At 36.1% G+C, this 18484-nt stretch overlaps 1 protein-coding gene across 1 annotated transcript in view; it reads right to left on the bottom strand.

The window, feature by feature from the left end:
* Positions 1-9978, bottom strand: part of LOC149147139 (uncharacterized) — a 61203-nt gene extending 51225 nt beyond the window's left edge. The window contains exon 1 of the mRNA XM_089445710.1: positions 9667-9978. Within this exon, the coding sequence (XP_089301836.1) occupies positions 9667-9817 (151 nt within the window). The 5' untranslated portion in view covers positions 9818-9978. The remainder of the gene's footprint in view (positions 1-9666) is intronic.
* Positions 9979-18484: the final 8506 nt, after the last annotated feature.

Raw genomic sequence — 18484 nt, 5'->3', positions numbered from 1 at the left:
CATGGGATTTTCTGGGGACATTTGTCCAAAAATAACTATGTAGATGTGTTGTATCTCTTTCTTGTTCAGTTTCTTGTTTCCATTTATAATTTAAATGGTGTAGGTTGCAGTGTATTCGTTTTAATGTTTACTGTAGGAAACAATAAATAATTTACTTCAGTAATTAACAAATAGGAAAAACATAATCAGTTGTTGCAATAGAAATTTGGGCATCCAAATTTTCACATGGTATCATAACACAGATCGTAAGCAGAAGAGCTCAGAAGCAAAAAGGAAGAGGGGGTTTGAAATTTCTACAAAGGCAACAATTCGAAACCCCAAGAGGCAACGCAATTCGAAGGCCTGAAGGGCGAAGGTTGAGGATAAATCGATTTCTCTGAGTGAGTCGACAGAGAAATTTGATTTCCAGTTCGAAACTTTCAGAGGCAAAACCAACAACGTATTTTCTTGCAGAGTAGATCTTCAACTGGGATGCAGATATTCTACAGGCAATTGCTCGGCAGAAAGACGTGAGAGGGAAGAGAGACACGGTTGAGGGAATTCTTCCTCAGAGGACTTCCAACCAAGGAGTCTGAATTCTCACTAGCTAAGCAGCAGCGGAGAGGGGCAGATCTACAAGCTCCAGAAGGGAGTGCGTAGGCCAGTCTAGTGTTGCGCAGAGGAGAGAGGAGGCTATTCGACTTTTTCGATTGGCAGAGATGGCAGCCAGTGGACTGAGAGATCAGGATAGGTTGGATGGGGCATCCAACTATGTGATCTGGAAGGCAAGGATGTCATGCCTTCTAGATGAACATTTTCTCAAAGTCTATGTCGACAGCGTGGTAGCTGAGCCCGCGGATCCAGATCTGCTCAAGAAGTAGAAGGGAGAAATGGCGAAGACAAAATGAATGATCCTCGACAAAGTGAAGGATCATATAGTATGTCACATCGCTGGCAAAAACACTGCCAAGGAGATGTGGGATGCATTGTTAACGTTGTATCAAGTATCTTCCGAGCAGCAGAAGATGTACTTGGAGCAAAAGATGAGATCTATGCAGATGCAGAAGAGGGAACGCATTGATTCGTTCCTTGCAAAGCTTCAGGAGACCCGAGATGAATTGGCAGTTATGGGGTCAACACCTCAAAGTTCCGAGATGGTAAGACTGGCTCTAAATTCAGTATCTGAGCAGTGGCAAGTCTTTGTCCAGAGCATCCTGGGCCGGGCGACTTTGCCAAACTGGGATGAGATGCGGGCAGCTCTTAAGCAAGAGGAGCTACGGAGGGACTTGGTCAAGTGTAAACTTGAAGGAAGCAGCAACAGTGGGTCGAAGCCCAAGGAGGAGGAAGAGAATGCAGCCGTCGCATCCAAGGGGCAGCAGGAGCAATAGAAGAAGAAGAAAGATGTTTCGAAGATCAAATGCTTCAAGTGTGGTGAACTTGATCACTACACAACACAGTGTCCTCTTAGAAAGAAGGACAAAAATGAGAAGCATGATCCAAAAGTTACAGCCACAAAGATCGAGGAGGATGAGTTTGCCATGACAGTCGAAATAACTCCAGAAGGGAGGTGGGTTGTTTTAGAGTTGTAGTTCGAAAGAGCTACAGATGGGCAAGATCCTTGAGGAGCCCACCTCTCGGATCAATTCCTTGCTATGGGAGCCCAGATCAGTAGTAGTAGGATGGACCAGTGTCAGTTGGTGCAGAGGAGTGCCGAAGCGACAGTTGCAGAGGCTAGTAGCGCCAGAGATTAAGCAGCATAGAGCAGAGTTGGCAACAGTGTAGAGGTCAGCAGTAGCGCAAAGGCTTCAGAGGGTCAGAGTAGAGACTAGCAGCAGTCAAACTCCAGCGACGAGATACATCATACTGAACACTAGTACAGTAATTTGGGATGCTTTTCCGTTGTTGATGCAGTAGCAGCAGTAGTTGGAGAAGGTTGCGGTGCAGATGCAGTATTGCCAGTGGCAGTGCCAGCAGCAGCACGGATGCAAAATTGAGGGGGAGTTGCAGTATGGATGCAATGTTGACAGTGGCAGGGTCAGTGGCAGTATAGATGCAGCATTTGCGCAATAGTTAGTGGACAAGATGTCAAACATCAGCAGCGTAGAAGGAGATGTTTCAGCAGGTTGCATTGCTAAAGCACATCCCTTGCTAAGAGGGATGTTGATTTATGGTAGCATTGGATGTGCTCTAAGTCTCGTAATTTGCAGGGAGGCTTAGACACATGCATTATCCAATACCCAAAAATCGTTTTGAGAAATTCCACCCAGAGACAATTTTATTAAAATAATTAATTATTTTTAATGGGACTCTAAGTCTAAACTTAGGAAATTAAAATAATTAATGGGTATTAATTTAAACTGTGGGTGTAACTTCTAGAAGAAGACGAGGATCAAGCCAAAATGATCTAAGTCATTGATTAGAAGTTAATCTGGGTCGTTGGTTATCCAACCGAAAGATATAAGAAGAGGCTTGAGGGGCACTTGGAGAACACACAGAGAGATTTCAGAAGATCAAATTTCTGAAGCAGAGTAGCTGCTGGTGAGAAATTCGAAGTAAGCATTTGCATTGAGGGTTAGGGATAGTTTCAGTTGGAGATTTCTCTTGATCCCAGAATACTCAGCAGAGGAGGCAGAGAGAGATCCAGGACATGCAACTTTGAGCCAAAAGAGGCTGACGCAAGGCCACACAGAGGCAGCATAGGCTAATGTAGAGGCAACGCAAAAGCCTTGAGGGAGTCTAAAATTTTCTAGAGGGTTCGATTTTTGTAGTTGGAAGCCGGGGTGTGAGACCGGGAGAGCAAAAGTTTGAATCTCAGGGGCAAATCGATTAGCCAGGAAGAGTGACGCAGGTCCTAGACAATGTGACGTTGGGTTGACGCAGACACCGCGCAGAGGCAGCCAAGGGTTGTTCATTCAAGGGTTGGATCAACTAAGACTTCTAATGATAGTGTGAGGTAATCTCACAAATCTCTCTGTCAGAGATATACTCTGTCACTGGATTATCGGGAAGGCATCCAGAAGTTGTATTCAAAAATTACTACTGCAAAAATTTAAAACCCTAGAGTTGTTGCACCGATTTTCCCGCACTGGGTTTTTCTGGGGACATTTGTCCAAAAATAACTGTGTAGATGTGTTGTATCTCTTTCTTGTTCAATTTCTTGTTTCAGTATATAATTTAAATGGTGTAGGCTGCATTGTATTCGTTTCAACGTTTACTGTAAGAAACAATAAATAATTTTCTTTAGTAATTAACAATTAGGAGAAACATAATCAATTGCTTCAATAGAAATTTGGGCATCGAAATTTTCACATGAAACACTATGCATTTGAACTAGGACATTATCTATAGAGATAATGTACCCCATAAACAACAAGACGCCCCCAAGCTAGCATTACTCCTTGATGGGCATTGCCTTGTTGATAAGTTTATTTGAAGGTGATGATGTTTTGAGACCCCTCTATGTGACATCCCCTTCATGTGACTTTGAGTGATGATGTGGGCTTGGTTGATGATGACGTGTTGACAAGGAGGGTTCGCTTGATCATTGGACACCTTGTTGATGAGAAGATGGGAAGATGGCCTTTTTGAGTGAGGAGCACTCTTTTGGCCCATTTTGACCCATCCATGGATTACTTTGATGGAGATATTCACTTTTAGATGATGACGTCATCTTGGAGGCCTTTTTACTCGGACGTGTGGTTTAGAAAGGGGCTTATTGTTATGTTTTATCATCGGTATGTTATTGTTATGTTGTTAATCACCGACAATTGAGATACAAGGTTATTAAACAAGTCTGCTGATCCATCTTTTTCTATTCTCCATTACGTACACTTGAAAGCAATTGAACTGACAACGGTTAGAAGCAAAAACAAAATTAACCCCAACTCTTATCTACTACCAAGACAGTAAATCAAAGAATGACTATGAGGTAAGGCTTCATCTCATTCCAGGGCTAGTATTGTAGAAATTTCACCTGTAGAACAAATTGATATATGCAATGTCCTAAAGCATAATACTTGTTCTACTTCTACAAAACATTAAGCGGAAGCATAATCGAATTCATGAGCAACATCAAGTAGAAACATGCATAACTGATCAAGAGAAATAATCACACATAACACGATATATCCAGAGGAAAGCACCAGCATAAAACCCCAACCATGTATTATCAATCAAGTGGAAATCCTCTTCACAATACAAAAAGAATTAGCTCTCAAGCTATTCAGTTCTCAATGAACTATGAAGATATGAAGATGTGTCTCATGAACCAACCAAGCCCTATATATAAAGGCTTTACCTATGGTCCAATCCTTATTTCCTTGCGCATTTTGCTGAGGAAATAATAGCAAAAGCATATGCAATTAATTCCAAACATACCAATTTAACCAATGGTCCAACTACGCAATCCTTGAGGACACTAGTTCCTCAACCATGCAAAAACTACTTACTATAAATAGTCAAGCATCTGATAGTACACTATCCCACATCTGATCTCAATTGGGTCTCTGACAGAATAACATGCAACAGTTATCCATGAGTGAATCCTCAGTTATCTAAAATAATAGTTGTCACATGCATGCAAGCATTAACAAACTATATTTTATTATTTTAACAACTTGTTGAAATAATCTAACTGGACTTGACTAGTTAGAACTAAGTCAACTGATTCTCTCATTATAGAACTCATACTTATTCCCTCAATCAGTGGAGGAAATTAAGGATAAATTCCTCAATCAGTGGGACAACTCATGTGCATGCTCATAAAGACTTCAAATTCGAATTTCCTTAACTAATTAACTCAACTAAATTAATTAATTAATATTTCCAACTGCTGTTAAGACCAAAATTAATTTTACTTCCTATAGATAGACTAGGGACTGTTATAAATAGGAAGGGACCCAGAAATGCTATTTTTAGAACTTTCTATTTTTAGCAGTTTCACCTCTCACCCAATGTGGCCAATGACCTCACTGGCCAAACTGCTACTTTTAGACATGCTATTTTTAGCAGGTCTATTTTTAGCACATTCTAAATTTAACATTTCTTGTTGCACATTTTTCAACACTCCCTCTCAACAAGAAAGGCTTTCTCTCAAACCCGATCCTGTAACTCTGGAATGTTCTACATGCAACACATCTACCCGGTCCACTTGCTCCAACAAAACTTGGAACAAAAACACTCCCAACTGACCACTCTGTTAGGCTAGGAACATACTCTGATGCTGAAGCCCTACCTGACATCTGCGCTACTGCAACATCTCCATGCATCTCGCACCATTACACACCTCTTTGTGCCACCTAGCACTGTGCAAAACACTTGTGCCTCTCGCATTGTTGTAGCCTTCTAGCTATGCGCTGCCCTGGGATTCCCTGCACTGTCGCTCTCTCAGCCGCTCCATCCGCATCTGTCTCTACCCAATCAGTCAATTCCTGCTACTCCACATCGGGGCTCCTATAGCAAGGTTTCATCCAAGAGGTTGGGTACCTCAAGGATCCTGCCCCTCCTCCTTAGGACGATCACTCTATATCGCCCCACCTCCTACTTGGAGGTATCGCTGCATGTGATCCCTCAGCCCACCTGGCTCGAAGTTTCCCCCTACTGGAGGTCTCTACATGAGTAGATGTCTCTACTCGATCTCCACTCAACTTCCCCTGTTGTGGCTGCTCCACAACCCCCTGAAGCTACTGCACCAATCATGGCTCCTCCACAATCGTCTAAGACTTCTTCTAGCTCTGCATGTTGAGAGGTAATACCCTCCCTCTCAACCACCAAGTTTCCATCAGTTGCCTTGCTGCTCAAGGCTTTGCATGCATCTTGAACCTCAAGAGCATACAAGTTCTTGACCAGTGAACCAATCTACTTCACCTGTCTAGCGATGATGTGTCTAAGGAAAACCTTTTCCTTACTGAAGACTACATCATAGCCTCTGTCTTCCAGCATCGCGATTGACACCAAGTTTCTCTTCAGTCCTGGTACATACTTGACATCGGTCAAGATAAGGGGAGCTCCATGCTCCCTCTGAAAAATAATCATGCCTACACCTGAGACACTATACTTCTCATCATTACCCATCGCTATGAGTATCTGGAGATCTTTCTCCTCCAAAGTATTGAACAAACTCTTGTCGCCAGTCATGTGGAAAGAAGCTCCACTGTCAAGAAACCAACCACTTCCCACCATGGATGAAACCATGCATGCGAAGAGTGTGAAATCCAACTCAAACTGTGAAGCAAGTGCCTCACCTTCAAATCCTTCCCCGGATCCCTTCTTGGATTTCCTCCGTGGACAATTTGCAGCATAATGGCCCACCTCATGACAACGAAAGCATCACACTTTCGATTTGTCAACCTTCTTCCCATCATTGGAAGAACTGGATTCGGAAAGAGAAACCTTCTCCTTCCCCTTCTTCGCCTTACTCGCTAAGGCACAGTTCTCCTCATCATGCATGGATGAAGAACTGTCTCTGGTACTCCATCTGATCTCCTCCAGCATCACATCCGACCATAGTTGTTCCCAATCTGGCAGTTTCTCCCTTCCATTCACCAAGTCCTAGTAGCTATGCCAGCTCTTAGGAAAGCCAAGGAGTGCCAGACTCACCATATCCTCATCCGATGTCACAACCCCTACACTTACAAGCTCGTCCCTGCATTTGATGAGCTTGGTCAGATACATAGAAATCATCTCATCCCTTTCACACTTGATCTTTAGAAGTTTGTCCTTTAGTGCCAACTTCCTATGATCACTGTTATTCTGATATAAATCTTTCAATGTCCACATTACATGCGGAGTCTCCTTCCATGGAGGCTCGAGACAATGTGATCTCACACTCCTTCCAAGAGAATTCTCCTAGCTCTAGCCACACACTTCCTCCATTCCACCTGCTCAATCTTGTCAGTAGCTTAGAAATTTCTTGATCAATGAAATCCTTACATCATCTTCCAAAACTGCCTCCATGCGATCCTTCCAAGCTATATAGTTTGAGCTGCCATCAAGGGCATACTCAAGCCTCAACCCATAGAACGCCATCGATGAAATAGATGTGATAAGAACTTGAGATCTATATCCCGAATAATAAACTTCGAATATATCCTGCTAGTATATTTTTTTTGCTTGATCACCTGTGCTCCGATACCATGTAGAAATTTCACATGTAGAACAAACCGATATATGCAATGTCCTAAAGCATAATACTTGTTCTACTTCTACAAAACATTAAGCGGAAGCATAATTGAATTCATGAGCAACATCAAGTAGAAACATGCATAACTAATCAAGAGAAATAATCACACATAACACAAAATATATCCAGGGGAAAGCACCAGCATAAAACCCCAACCATGTATTATCAATCAAGTGGAAATCCTCTTCAAAATACAAAAAGAATTAGCTCTCAAGCTATTCAGTTCTCAATGAACTATGAAGATATGAAGATGTGTCTCATGAACCAACCAAACCCTGTATATAAAGGCTTTACCTATTATTTCTTTGCGCATTTTGCTGAGGAAATAATAGCAAAAGCATATGCAATTAATTCCAAACATACCAAGTTAACCAATGGTCCAACTACGCAATCCTTGAGGACACTAGTTCCTCAACCATGCAAAAACTACTTACTAGAAATAGTCAAGCATCTGATAGTACACTGTCCCACATCTGATCTCAACTGGGTCTCTGACAGGACTAACATGCAACAGTTATCCAAGAGTGAATCCTCAATTATCTAAAATAATAGTTGTTACATGCATGCAAGCATTAACAAACCATATTTTATTATTTTAACAACTTGTTAAAATAATCTCACTGGACTTGACTAGTTAGAACTAAGTCAATTGATTCTCTCATTATAGAACTCATACTTATTCCCTCAATCAGTGGAGGAAATTAAGGATAAATTCCTCAATCAGTGGAACAACTCATGTGCATGCTCATAAAGACTTCAAATTCCAATTTCCTTAACTAATTAACTCAACTAAATTAATTAATTAATATTTCCAACTGCTGTTAAGACCAATATTAATTTTACTTCCTATAGATAGACTAGGGACTGCTATAAATAGGAAGGGACCTAGAAATGTTATTTTTAGAACTTTCTATTTTTAGCAATTGCACCTCTCACCCAATGTGGCCAATGACCTCACTGGCCAAACTGCTATTTTTAGACATGCTATTTTTAACAAGTCTATTTTTAGCACACATTCTAAATTTAACATTTCTTGTTGCACATTTTTAAACAAGTATACCTGTCAGTGCAAGGGACATTAAGATTATAATTCCAATTTCATACAACCAAGGAAAGCAAAAAAAGTTTACAGAACAAGGCCTCATAAAGCACGGAAGAGGACGAAAATCCTGTAAAATATTTCATCTGCTAAAAGACGTCTATTTTCAAAGTCCTCGTCCCATCTTTCGACAAAAGCAAAATGTTAAATTCACATGTATGTCCTAGACATAGCCGAGAATAAAAACTATATTTTTGAAAGGAAGTTCCTTCAAATTGAAACATATTCGGAATAAAATTACCACGTTTTTTCATGTTCAGCTGATAGGGGTGCAGCTGCACATTCATAGATCGATTAGATAGAATGAATTACAATAATTTAAAATTAGTTTCAAATGACCACATGACACAACCATATAAATGAATTAATTTCGGAACCGTAGCCCCTCCAAGTAAGTGCATGAAAAACTTTCAAACCAAAAAGAAAAAAACAGAGTTTATAAGAAACAATAACATGAAATTTATCAGAGCACAATATCAGTGTGACGGTTTCAACAAAGACACCAGAAAACAAAATCCACGGTGCAGAATAATCTCACAAGTTTGTCCTAGACATAGCCGAGAATAAAAACTATATTTTTGAAAGGAAGTTCCTTTAAATTTAAACATATTGGGAAAAAAATTACCACGATTTTTCATGTTCAGCGAATAAAAACTATATTTTTGAAAGGAAGTTCCTTTAAATTGAAACATATTGTGAAAAAATTTACCACGATTTTTCATGTTCAGCTGATAGGAGTGCAGCTGCACATTCATAGATCGATTAGATAGAATGAATTACAATAATTTGAAATTAGTTTCAAATGTCCACATGACATAACCATATAAATGAATTAATTTGGGAGCCCCTCCAAGTAAGTGCCTCAAACACTCTCAAACCAAAAAGAAAAAAACAGAGTTCATAAGAAACAATAACATGAAATTTATCAGAGCACAATATCAGTGTCAGGGTTCCAACAAAGACACCAGAAAACAAAATCCACAGTGCAGGATAATATATTACATGTAAGAGTATCAGATTCTCATAACAGGGTTCCATCTAAAGAATCAAAATTCGGAAAAAATTGATTGAAGTTTCAATTTTCATCGAAGGGGGGCTAATAAAAGCACGAAAATCTCAGAACAGAGTTTCATCCAAACAACTGAGAGAATAAATAAAATACTAAAGAAGTAGTCTTGGAATTCCAACTAAAAACCCGCAAAGTTAAATTAATAAAACAGAGCTTGATTGAGACGGTATTTCATCCACATATATATCAAGTATCCAGAGAAAAAACGAAGATCCCATATTAGGGTTTCGTAGTAACATATAATTTATAGGATCTAACTATGGCAGAAAAGTGCCATGTCTAAAAACCTCTGCTAACCGATATTTAGTATTTAGAGGACCGAAAATAAAGAGATCTTGCCTTCTAGAAAATAGTCCTCGGGTCCCATGGATCCATCAGCGCACACATCGCAGTAGACTCTGCCATTGATCTGGCCAGTCCACGCCATGCCAACGTAAAATAACTGGACTGCGATTAAACCCATTAAAACACACCTCGCAAATCCTGCCATTTCGGCTCTTTCAGATCAGAATCGAAAGCTGAAGCTTCGTTATTGGACAACAACCCCTATGCTAAGAACCCCTTACATACATGGCATTTCCTGTCAGATAAACCAAATGCTATGGCACAGTAGGCAACGTAAAAGTAGCTTTGAATTTATTCCGATTGGGTGGTATGTTAAGATCAGCTAAAGTTGGCACACAAGATAGCGTCATCTCTATTTGCGAGTGATATTTGGTTTCAACGCTACTCCAGTGTCTTTGGTCATATAAACCCATTAAACATTGGTTTTGGTTTGTTTATGATGATGAGTTCAAAATGTGTCGGCTTAAATTTATCAATGTGATTTTTTTTAAATTGTTTTCAAATCAACACTAAATATTATTTATTCGGAAGAATTTAATCTTCACTATAGAGAGGGGAACATTTTAAAAAGTTAATTTCAAGTCCGAATAGAGGAACATTTCAAAAAGTTAATTTCAAGTCCAAATAGAGGAACATTTCAAAAAGTTAATTTCAAGTCCGAATAGAGTAGTTTGTATATCGATGAGATGAATAATAATCACTCTAGATCCATGTTAATTATGGATGTAGGGAATTTTTCGATGTCAAATATTGTTTAGAGTGTAAAATTTGAATAAAGTGTATGTACTTCTATGTATTTGATCTTCCTAATATATATATATATATATAACACTTCTAATTTTTTTATTGTTTATGTTGTATTTTTATACTTGCTCTGAGTATATTGTCATCGGTTTAAGTCATATTGCTTTGACTTTTAATTAATTTGTAAAATTTTAAAAATCATTTGCAAAGTTTATTTTTGGTGTTTGGAATCGATTTGCAGTGGTCTTACCTGTGTTTGTAACATTAAATATTAAACTTTTTTTGGTTGGAAATTTAAAATTAATTTTTGAATTTTTAAAATTAGAATTCTTAATTTATGATTTGTTGAAGTATCTAATGAGGCTAATTTTATGGCGTTTACAATTAATTTGTCAGACTTAAAAATTATTTTAAAAATCACAAAATTTAAAATATATATATATATATATAAGTGTCCATATAAATCAATTATATAATAAAATTAAACTAACATCATTAATCAATGAAGAAGTTAGTTTATCTATCCATTCAATTCATTTTTTTAATAAAATTAATACGACTAGATACATCAATTATTTATTTATTAATTCATTTTACCACAAGTAACAAAAGAATAGTTTATTCATTTTCGTTAAATAATATACCATTATAATTGCATTGAGAAAATGAAATTGACTTGATATATCAATTATTTATTTATTAATTCATTTTACCACAAGTAACAAAAAGAATAGTTTATTCATTTTCATTAGACAATATACCATTTTACCACAAGTAACAAAAAGAATAGTTAGACGATATACCATTATAATTGCATTGAGAAAATGCAGTTGTACTTTTCAACTAGGAAGAATTAATGTTGTCACACCTTTCATTTATCGTGGGCATAATTGTTAAAAATATGTGTCTCCATATAAATGTCTGGGACATGAACTTTATAATGTGGTTTTGAATGATCTTTTGAACCTAGCTCCATAGCCTAATCACAAGCTTTTGGCCTCCGCAACTAAAACCATTGAGACATAAATTTTATAATGTGGTTCCCAACAATATTTTGAAACCTATCTCCCAAGCCTAATCACAAACTTTCGGCCTCCGCAACTAAAACCATTGGGACATAAACTTTATAATGTGGTTCCCAACAATATTTTGAACCTAGCTCTCAAGCCTAATCAAAAGCTTTTGGCCTCCGCAACTAACACCATTGAGACATAAACTTTATAATGTGGTTCTCAACAATCTTCTGAACCTAGCTCCCGAGCCTAATCACAAGCTTTCAGCCTCCACAATTAAAACCATTGAGTCATAAGGACGACAACGTAGAATTATCTCCACACATATCATGCCTAGAATTTTCCAATACATCATGCACACATGTTTGATTAAGGGCCAACAATTTTATTTTTAATTTTAATTTTGTTTTATGATATGTATTTTATTATTTTATAATAAGTTAATAATAAAGAATTTGAAATAAAATAATTAATTTTTAAAATGTTTTATTTCATGAAGGACCAATCTATTAAATTTAAATTAAATTATGATCAGATATAATTAATTTTTTAATATATTAAAATTATAAACATTTAAATTCATTTACCGAATTATTTTTCGGCATACATTAAAGTATGAAAAACTTAAAATTTATTAAAATTAAACAAATAGATTTAATTAATTTTTTAATTTTAAATATAGATTTAAATTTCTTTTAATTATTTATATACATGTTTTTTAATAAGGTATTATCTTTTTCCCGGATGCAGGTGTCTCACACGCGTAGCAGCCCAGAGGCTCGTCACATGGGCATGTGTCAGCCCGAACGAGCCACGCAGTACCCGGCAGATGGTTTCATAAGGGTGCCGGTGGTTGATCCTCCGCGAAAATTAATTCCAGTCTTTTCAGTCTTTATTGTTCTCCTGCGAATTGGTGAGATGGCGCTACAAAGGCCAGGAACCTCTGTCACATTCCCGCATTCTTTCATAGTGTATGGGCACTCGGCGGCAGCACTGGAACATCCTCTGGTTTTGTGGGGGATTGCGCAGGGACATTCCTACTCTTTGGTAAACTTGGCAATGCAGCGCGAGCGTCTGAGAATGAGAAGCCGTCGAGGAAGCTCAAGGGGTCGGCAATTTCTCCCTCTTCCTCAGTTGAGGTAACTTCGGACCATCACCGCTCCCAGGGTCGTGCAGCAGGCCGTGGCAGGGCACCTGGGTATGGAGAAATCATGGAATGCGGTCACGCAGCGCATCCCACTGTCAGGTATAGAATACCCTGCACTCTGGCAAATTCTACATTCATCGTATCGGTTTCTGTTGAGCATTGTGGTAATTCTAGAGGTCAAGGGGAAGCACCGCAGGGAAACCCTCCTCTGGTTCAAGGGATTGTTCCCACAATTGATATGCAGGTGCCTACTATCGATCTGCAACGCCCTATCAAGGAAAGCTCTTCCCCAGACTCTCAGGCTGCCCTTGCGGGCCCCAGCGAACCGGCTCAGAGGATCCAGCTCTCCGATTCGGATGACCCCAAGCACTTCAGGGGCAAGGTGGAGGACGAGCCGCATACCACCGACGATGAATAATTCAACCATCAGTTCGCTCTCAGTGGCCGGGAAGGGAAAGCTTTTCTCTGTTTTCGCTCATCGTTATCTGTATGTGTTCGGTTTCAGTCCAGATCTCAAAATCTATGTGTTGGCTATCCATATGTTCTATGTGTCGGCCATAAGCAATGTCATGTGTCGTAATGTTAGTCTGTCATCGCATCCAATTTTTGTACCTGTTCAATTTCGGATATGTCTAAACTTGGGCAAACTGTCAATCTCTCGACAGGAGTTACAGGGCTAAGGCCCTGTTGTAATACTGATGTAATTTTTGACTTTTTGTAATATAATAGAATAGCCTGATTCAAAAAACAAAAAAAAAGGTATTATCTTTTGCTTTGTAATTTAAATTAAAAAAAAATGGTTTAAAAAAAAAAAAAAAAAAAAAAAATGTACGAAATGAAAAAGAATTTAACTTTGTAATTTAAATTTATAAATTTGTTCATTTAATGTAACTCTAGTAAGACTAATGATCATTATTTAGATAATTTTATGAGTTAAAGATGGAATAAAATGTGCACAAATATATTTCAATAAACTCTTAATTTTTGTGAAAAACTATGATGTTGAGGATAATGTTTCATCCAACATTATCTATCCACATATATATATTTTGCTACAAGGTTATCTAATCCATTAATTATTTATGTTACTTCCCTTCTATTCATTGTATTCAAATGTGTTTCATTATTAAATTTATGAATTTGTTCAAGCAATCAACGATTGTTATCAATTACTTTTTACATGAGAGATAGGTACTAAGCACTAAGGTTGTATGTTGCATTTGTTTAATATATAAAATGGATCAAAAATTTCTTGGGCATAAAAGAGTGACACTGATTAAAAATTATTTTTTCAATTGCTTTATATAATGTATAGTTTGTTTTTTTTTTTTTTTTTTTTTTTAACTATTTTATTTTTATAGATTTGAGGCTTCTGCGATCTGTATTTTGTGTGGTGATACCTTCCGAAGTCATCGCATTCATGTTTATTTGTTATTGACGTTTCAAACCAACCTCTGTGGTTCATCATCAGGATCAGATGAATGAAAAAGTCAGAGATGAATAGGGTAATAAATAGAGGAGAGGGTTGGGATGGGAATGGATGGAGCCGACAGTTTAGAAAATGGTATGAAATAGATCAAGTTATTATTTAATTAATTTTTGTTAATGAATATTCAATTTCTATTAATGAATATTAAATATTAGATAATTATATTGTTTAGTTATTAAATAAATGATTATAATTTAAATGTTGTGACCTAATAAATCCACTAACTTATAGTTTTTGCACAATTAATTGGTTTATGTTAATTACAAAATTTTAATGACAAATTCTTAGTGATGATAATAATGTTTTAAATATTGTATGATTTAAAATGTTAAGTACTTATTAAAATATCATGATTAAAACTAACTTATTCCTATATGTCTAATTAATTGAAATTTTATTTATTTTAAAAATAATAGTTAGAATTTAATGTTTTAATGATTGTTGTTTTATCTTAATTAATAGTTATTGAGAATATTTAGTTAGTGATGCTCCTTAGTCTTAATGCTTCTAGCCTATATTATATATATTTATTTATTTTTACTAATTATTATTTATTGTTTATTTTATTTTTGTATAAAATTGATATAAGATCTTGTTGTTTCATATGTACATGAAATATATTATTTATAGTTGAGAGCAAGAGTGAAATATTTTTACCAGAAAAAGTCAGAGATGAATGGGGTAATAAATAGAGGAGAGGGTTGGGATGGGAATGGATGGAGCCCACAGTTTAGAAAATGGTATGAAATAGATCAAGTTATTATTTAATTAATTTTTGTTAATGAGTATTCAATTTCTATTAATGAATATTAAATATTAGATAAGTATATTGTTTAGTTATTAAATAAATGATTATAATTTAAATGTTGTGACCTAATAAATCCACTAACTCATAGTTTTTTCACAATTAATTGGTTTATGTTAATTATAAAATTTTAATGACAAATTCTTAGTGATGATAATAATGTTTTAAATATTGTATGATTTAAAATGTTAAGTACTTATTGAAATATTATGATTAACACTAACTTATTCCTCTATGTCTAATTAATTGAAATTTTATTTATTTTAAAAATAATAGTTAGAATTTAATGTTTTAATGATTGTTGTTTTATCTTAATTAATAGTTATTGAGAATATTTAGTTAGTGATGCTCCTTAGTCTTAATGCTTCTAGCCTATATTATATATATTTATTTATTTTTACTAATTATTATTTATTGTTTATTTTATTTTTGTATAAAATTGATATAAGATCTTGTTGTTTCATATGTACATGAAATATATTATTTATAGTTGAGAGCAAGAGTGAAATATTTTTACCACTTCTCCTTTAGTATGGACACGGAGTGAGATTATTGGTGGATTATTGATGTTTTATTATACTCTTAATTAAACAAACCAAACACATATATTTATTTTTGTTTTTTTTTATATTCCACATGAAATATTTTATTTATGGTTAAGAGTGAGCGAAAGATGGTTTTTATTTAAATAATATATATATATTTTTTTAAAGGGGCATGTGTCAATTCCAAGTTGAGCACGCACATACACCTCTCTCATATTGGGTTGTAGAACCAACATAGATCCATCTTAACCACGTATCTAACATCAGCCGAGAGGGGTCAAATTTCTCTAGGTGTTTTGAATTATAGAGATTACATAACATGTGCATTGAGTCATTTGATCAATGCACATTAAACTGGCTTTTTTGTTCTTAGTAAAATGAAACATTACATTTTGCTTATGCAATAATGTGCATTTTGATAGTCTTATCTATGGACAAAAATTGAAGGAACAATCATTATGTGTGTGTGTATAAAATCCAAAAAAGTAGGACATCATCAACTTATAAATAGCTATAGCAAATATGCATCAGACCTCCTTAATCATGATAAAAAACCATTAGGCATAAATATTTTTTTATCATCCTTGATTTTGGCACTTGATAGATCCAGAGTTAAGATGGATCTAGGTTGGTTTTATTTCATTTTACTTTTATTTTATTTTTATTTGACCAAGTCAAAATGTTTACATAACATAACATAGCATTACATCTCTTCCTTATTAGGTTGGAGAGCATCGTTGGACACAAGAAACAATTTTTAGGAAAAAAATCATAATATACATGTGATATTTAAAAAACTAAAAATAAATAGTATTGATTCACATTAGTAGCCATAATATTTCAAGATTTTATGTTTAAATTTAATTAATAATATATAATTAGAAATCATATGTGTGTGTAATAAATTAAGATATATTTTACCATATAAATTAAAATAATGATGATTCATGTCCAAGGGGGTAGCTCAATTGGTTAATCTGATAATTGTGAAATCATTGAAACTCAAAAGACCCAAGTTCAAATCCCCCCTATTTTGACCTGGGCTATAGAGAGGAGGACATATCGTAGCTCCCCAGAGGTTTACTTGCAGTTACATGTCAGGCGGGCTGTTGGGTTCCTATGGGATACAAAAAAAGGATATTGATGATGATGATTCATATTCATAACCATGATATTTCAAATCTTTGATGGGGGTGTTAAGGATTGTAATTCATTATGTCGAATTGAGGAATGTTCACGACAAGGAGGACAGTCATGGTAAAGGAGGACAACTTCCCTCCACAAATCCACCATGCACTAACGTGTCATTGTGTTCCAATGTTAAGACCTCATAGTCATTGATCTTTGTGGATGTTGTGAGTGATAACAATCCACTCAAACGCAAGTCACCTTGCATTGAATTCGCCATGAATTGCTCATTCAATTTAGAGGTTTCCATTGAAGGCATAATATACTTCAAGGTGTGCTCTAGTCATTTTAGGCAACAAGAAGGAATGCTTGTCGTCTCCAAGGATTTTACAACAATCAACAGAATTACAGTCTTGGCAACTTGTAGATTTTAAAGGTTTTTTATTGGTGGGAAAGATTCCCAAGAGCCAGGGTTGAAATCTCCAACAAAGTGGAATACAAAAGCAGTAAAGAAGACTCATGTAAGGATGTCAAACATTCGAATTCACAAAATTTTGCATAGGAGACATACTTTGGGCTCCTATGTTTGAAGTAAATCCCGTAGGATCCAAACCCTCTACTTCCTCGACAATGTGCAAACCTGCAAATCAATTATAGAAGCATAGACAGATAATAGAATTCAAAGTACATACATATAGATATGTTAGATCATCATAAATAACATGATAAATTAACATTCATAAGATGAAAACATATTTCGAGAACAAGACATGAGCTTCTTTATTAATGAATAGCAACAAGTATAGGAAAGCTACAACCTGATCCAAGCCAAAGGTACTAACGAAACCTTCCTTTGGATCCATCCAGCCTGAGCCAACATAGACTTCCTCTATAATAAATGCAAAGGAGATGCTAGATAAGAGAACTAAACATATTTGCAAGGAAACAAGGGTTTCTTATAGACTGGGAGTGTAGGAGGCATAGGAAAATGCAGACTTGATCTAGGGGAATTTGGGTATAGTATCGATACCTCTCATATGATATCCATTAGGCCTACCTAAGGGGTGTATATATACCACCTCAAATTGGTTATTTCAGTTAGGCCACAGGCTCCTGTAGGTGGGATTTCAGTAAAACCTATAAACCCCGCCCGAAAAATAGCTTTTTTATTTATTTTTTCAAATTTTAAAATGTTGTACACAGATATAGTTCATAGGAACCATGTATGTATGTGCTTTTGTAGTGGGAAGAGTCGCGTATGGATTTTGAAAAATATTTTTTTAAGATCAAGTCAAGTTTGCAAGGGGAAAGGGAGTTGCCTATGCCATACAAGAGCATCTAGTCTACAAGAGTGCTTAATGATGCTATAACAGATGCCCCCTGACGTATGAGGTCAGAAGGGAACTGATGGTCGAAATACATTAAGTATAAGAGAGGAGTCGTCTAAAAAAACTCAAGAGGAGATCACTAGATTCTAGTCCATCAAGTACCAAAAGGAGTCAGAAAGAAGACTCATTTCTGAGGCGGGCATAACCATGCTCAGAGATAATAAAGCATATCCACTAATCAAGTATAAAGTGGATCCATGATGTATACATAAGTGTGATAGTGATAAGAAGAATACATAATGGAACATTAGATCATAGTTGCGAAAGAACACAACGAAGCTATGTCTCAATATCATATAGGAGGATATTTGTACAAAAGATGTTGTATAATTAATCCCCTCAAAAGTACCAAGTCATGTAGATGGAGTAGTGGTACTACATAAAAATCGAGTGCCAACATATAGGATGTTGCTGAAAGAGTGTGCAACATATAAAGTTGGAGGATGTCACTGGCAGAAAACTAAAGGAAGTGATAAGTGGACTGAGATGCTGACACAATCCGAGGTCTTCACTTATCGTAGATGGTACATTTCTACACTATGGAAATAAATGA

The sequence above is a fragment of the Pinus tabuliformis genome, chromosome 9 (genome assembly GCF_031772625.1).
Source record: "Pinus tabuliformis cultivar Carrire ecotype Pingquan chromosome 9, CPIR1, whole genome shotgun sequence".
In the NCBI taxonomy this organism is placed as follows: Eukaryota; Viridiplantae; Streptophyta; class Pinopsida; order Pinales; family Pinaceae; genus Pinus; species Pinus tabuliformis.
This window is presented reverse-complemented; position numbering and strand designations above follow the sequence as displayed.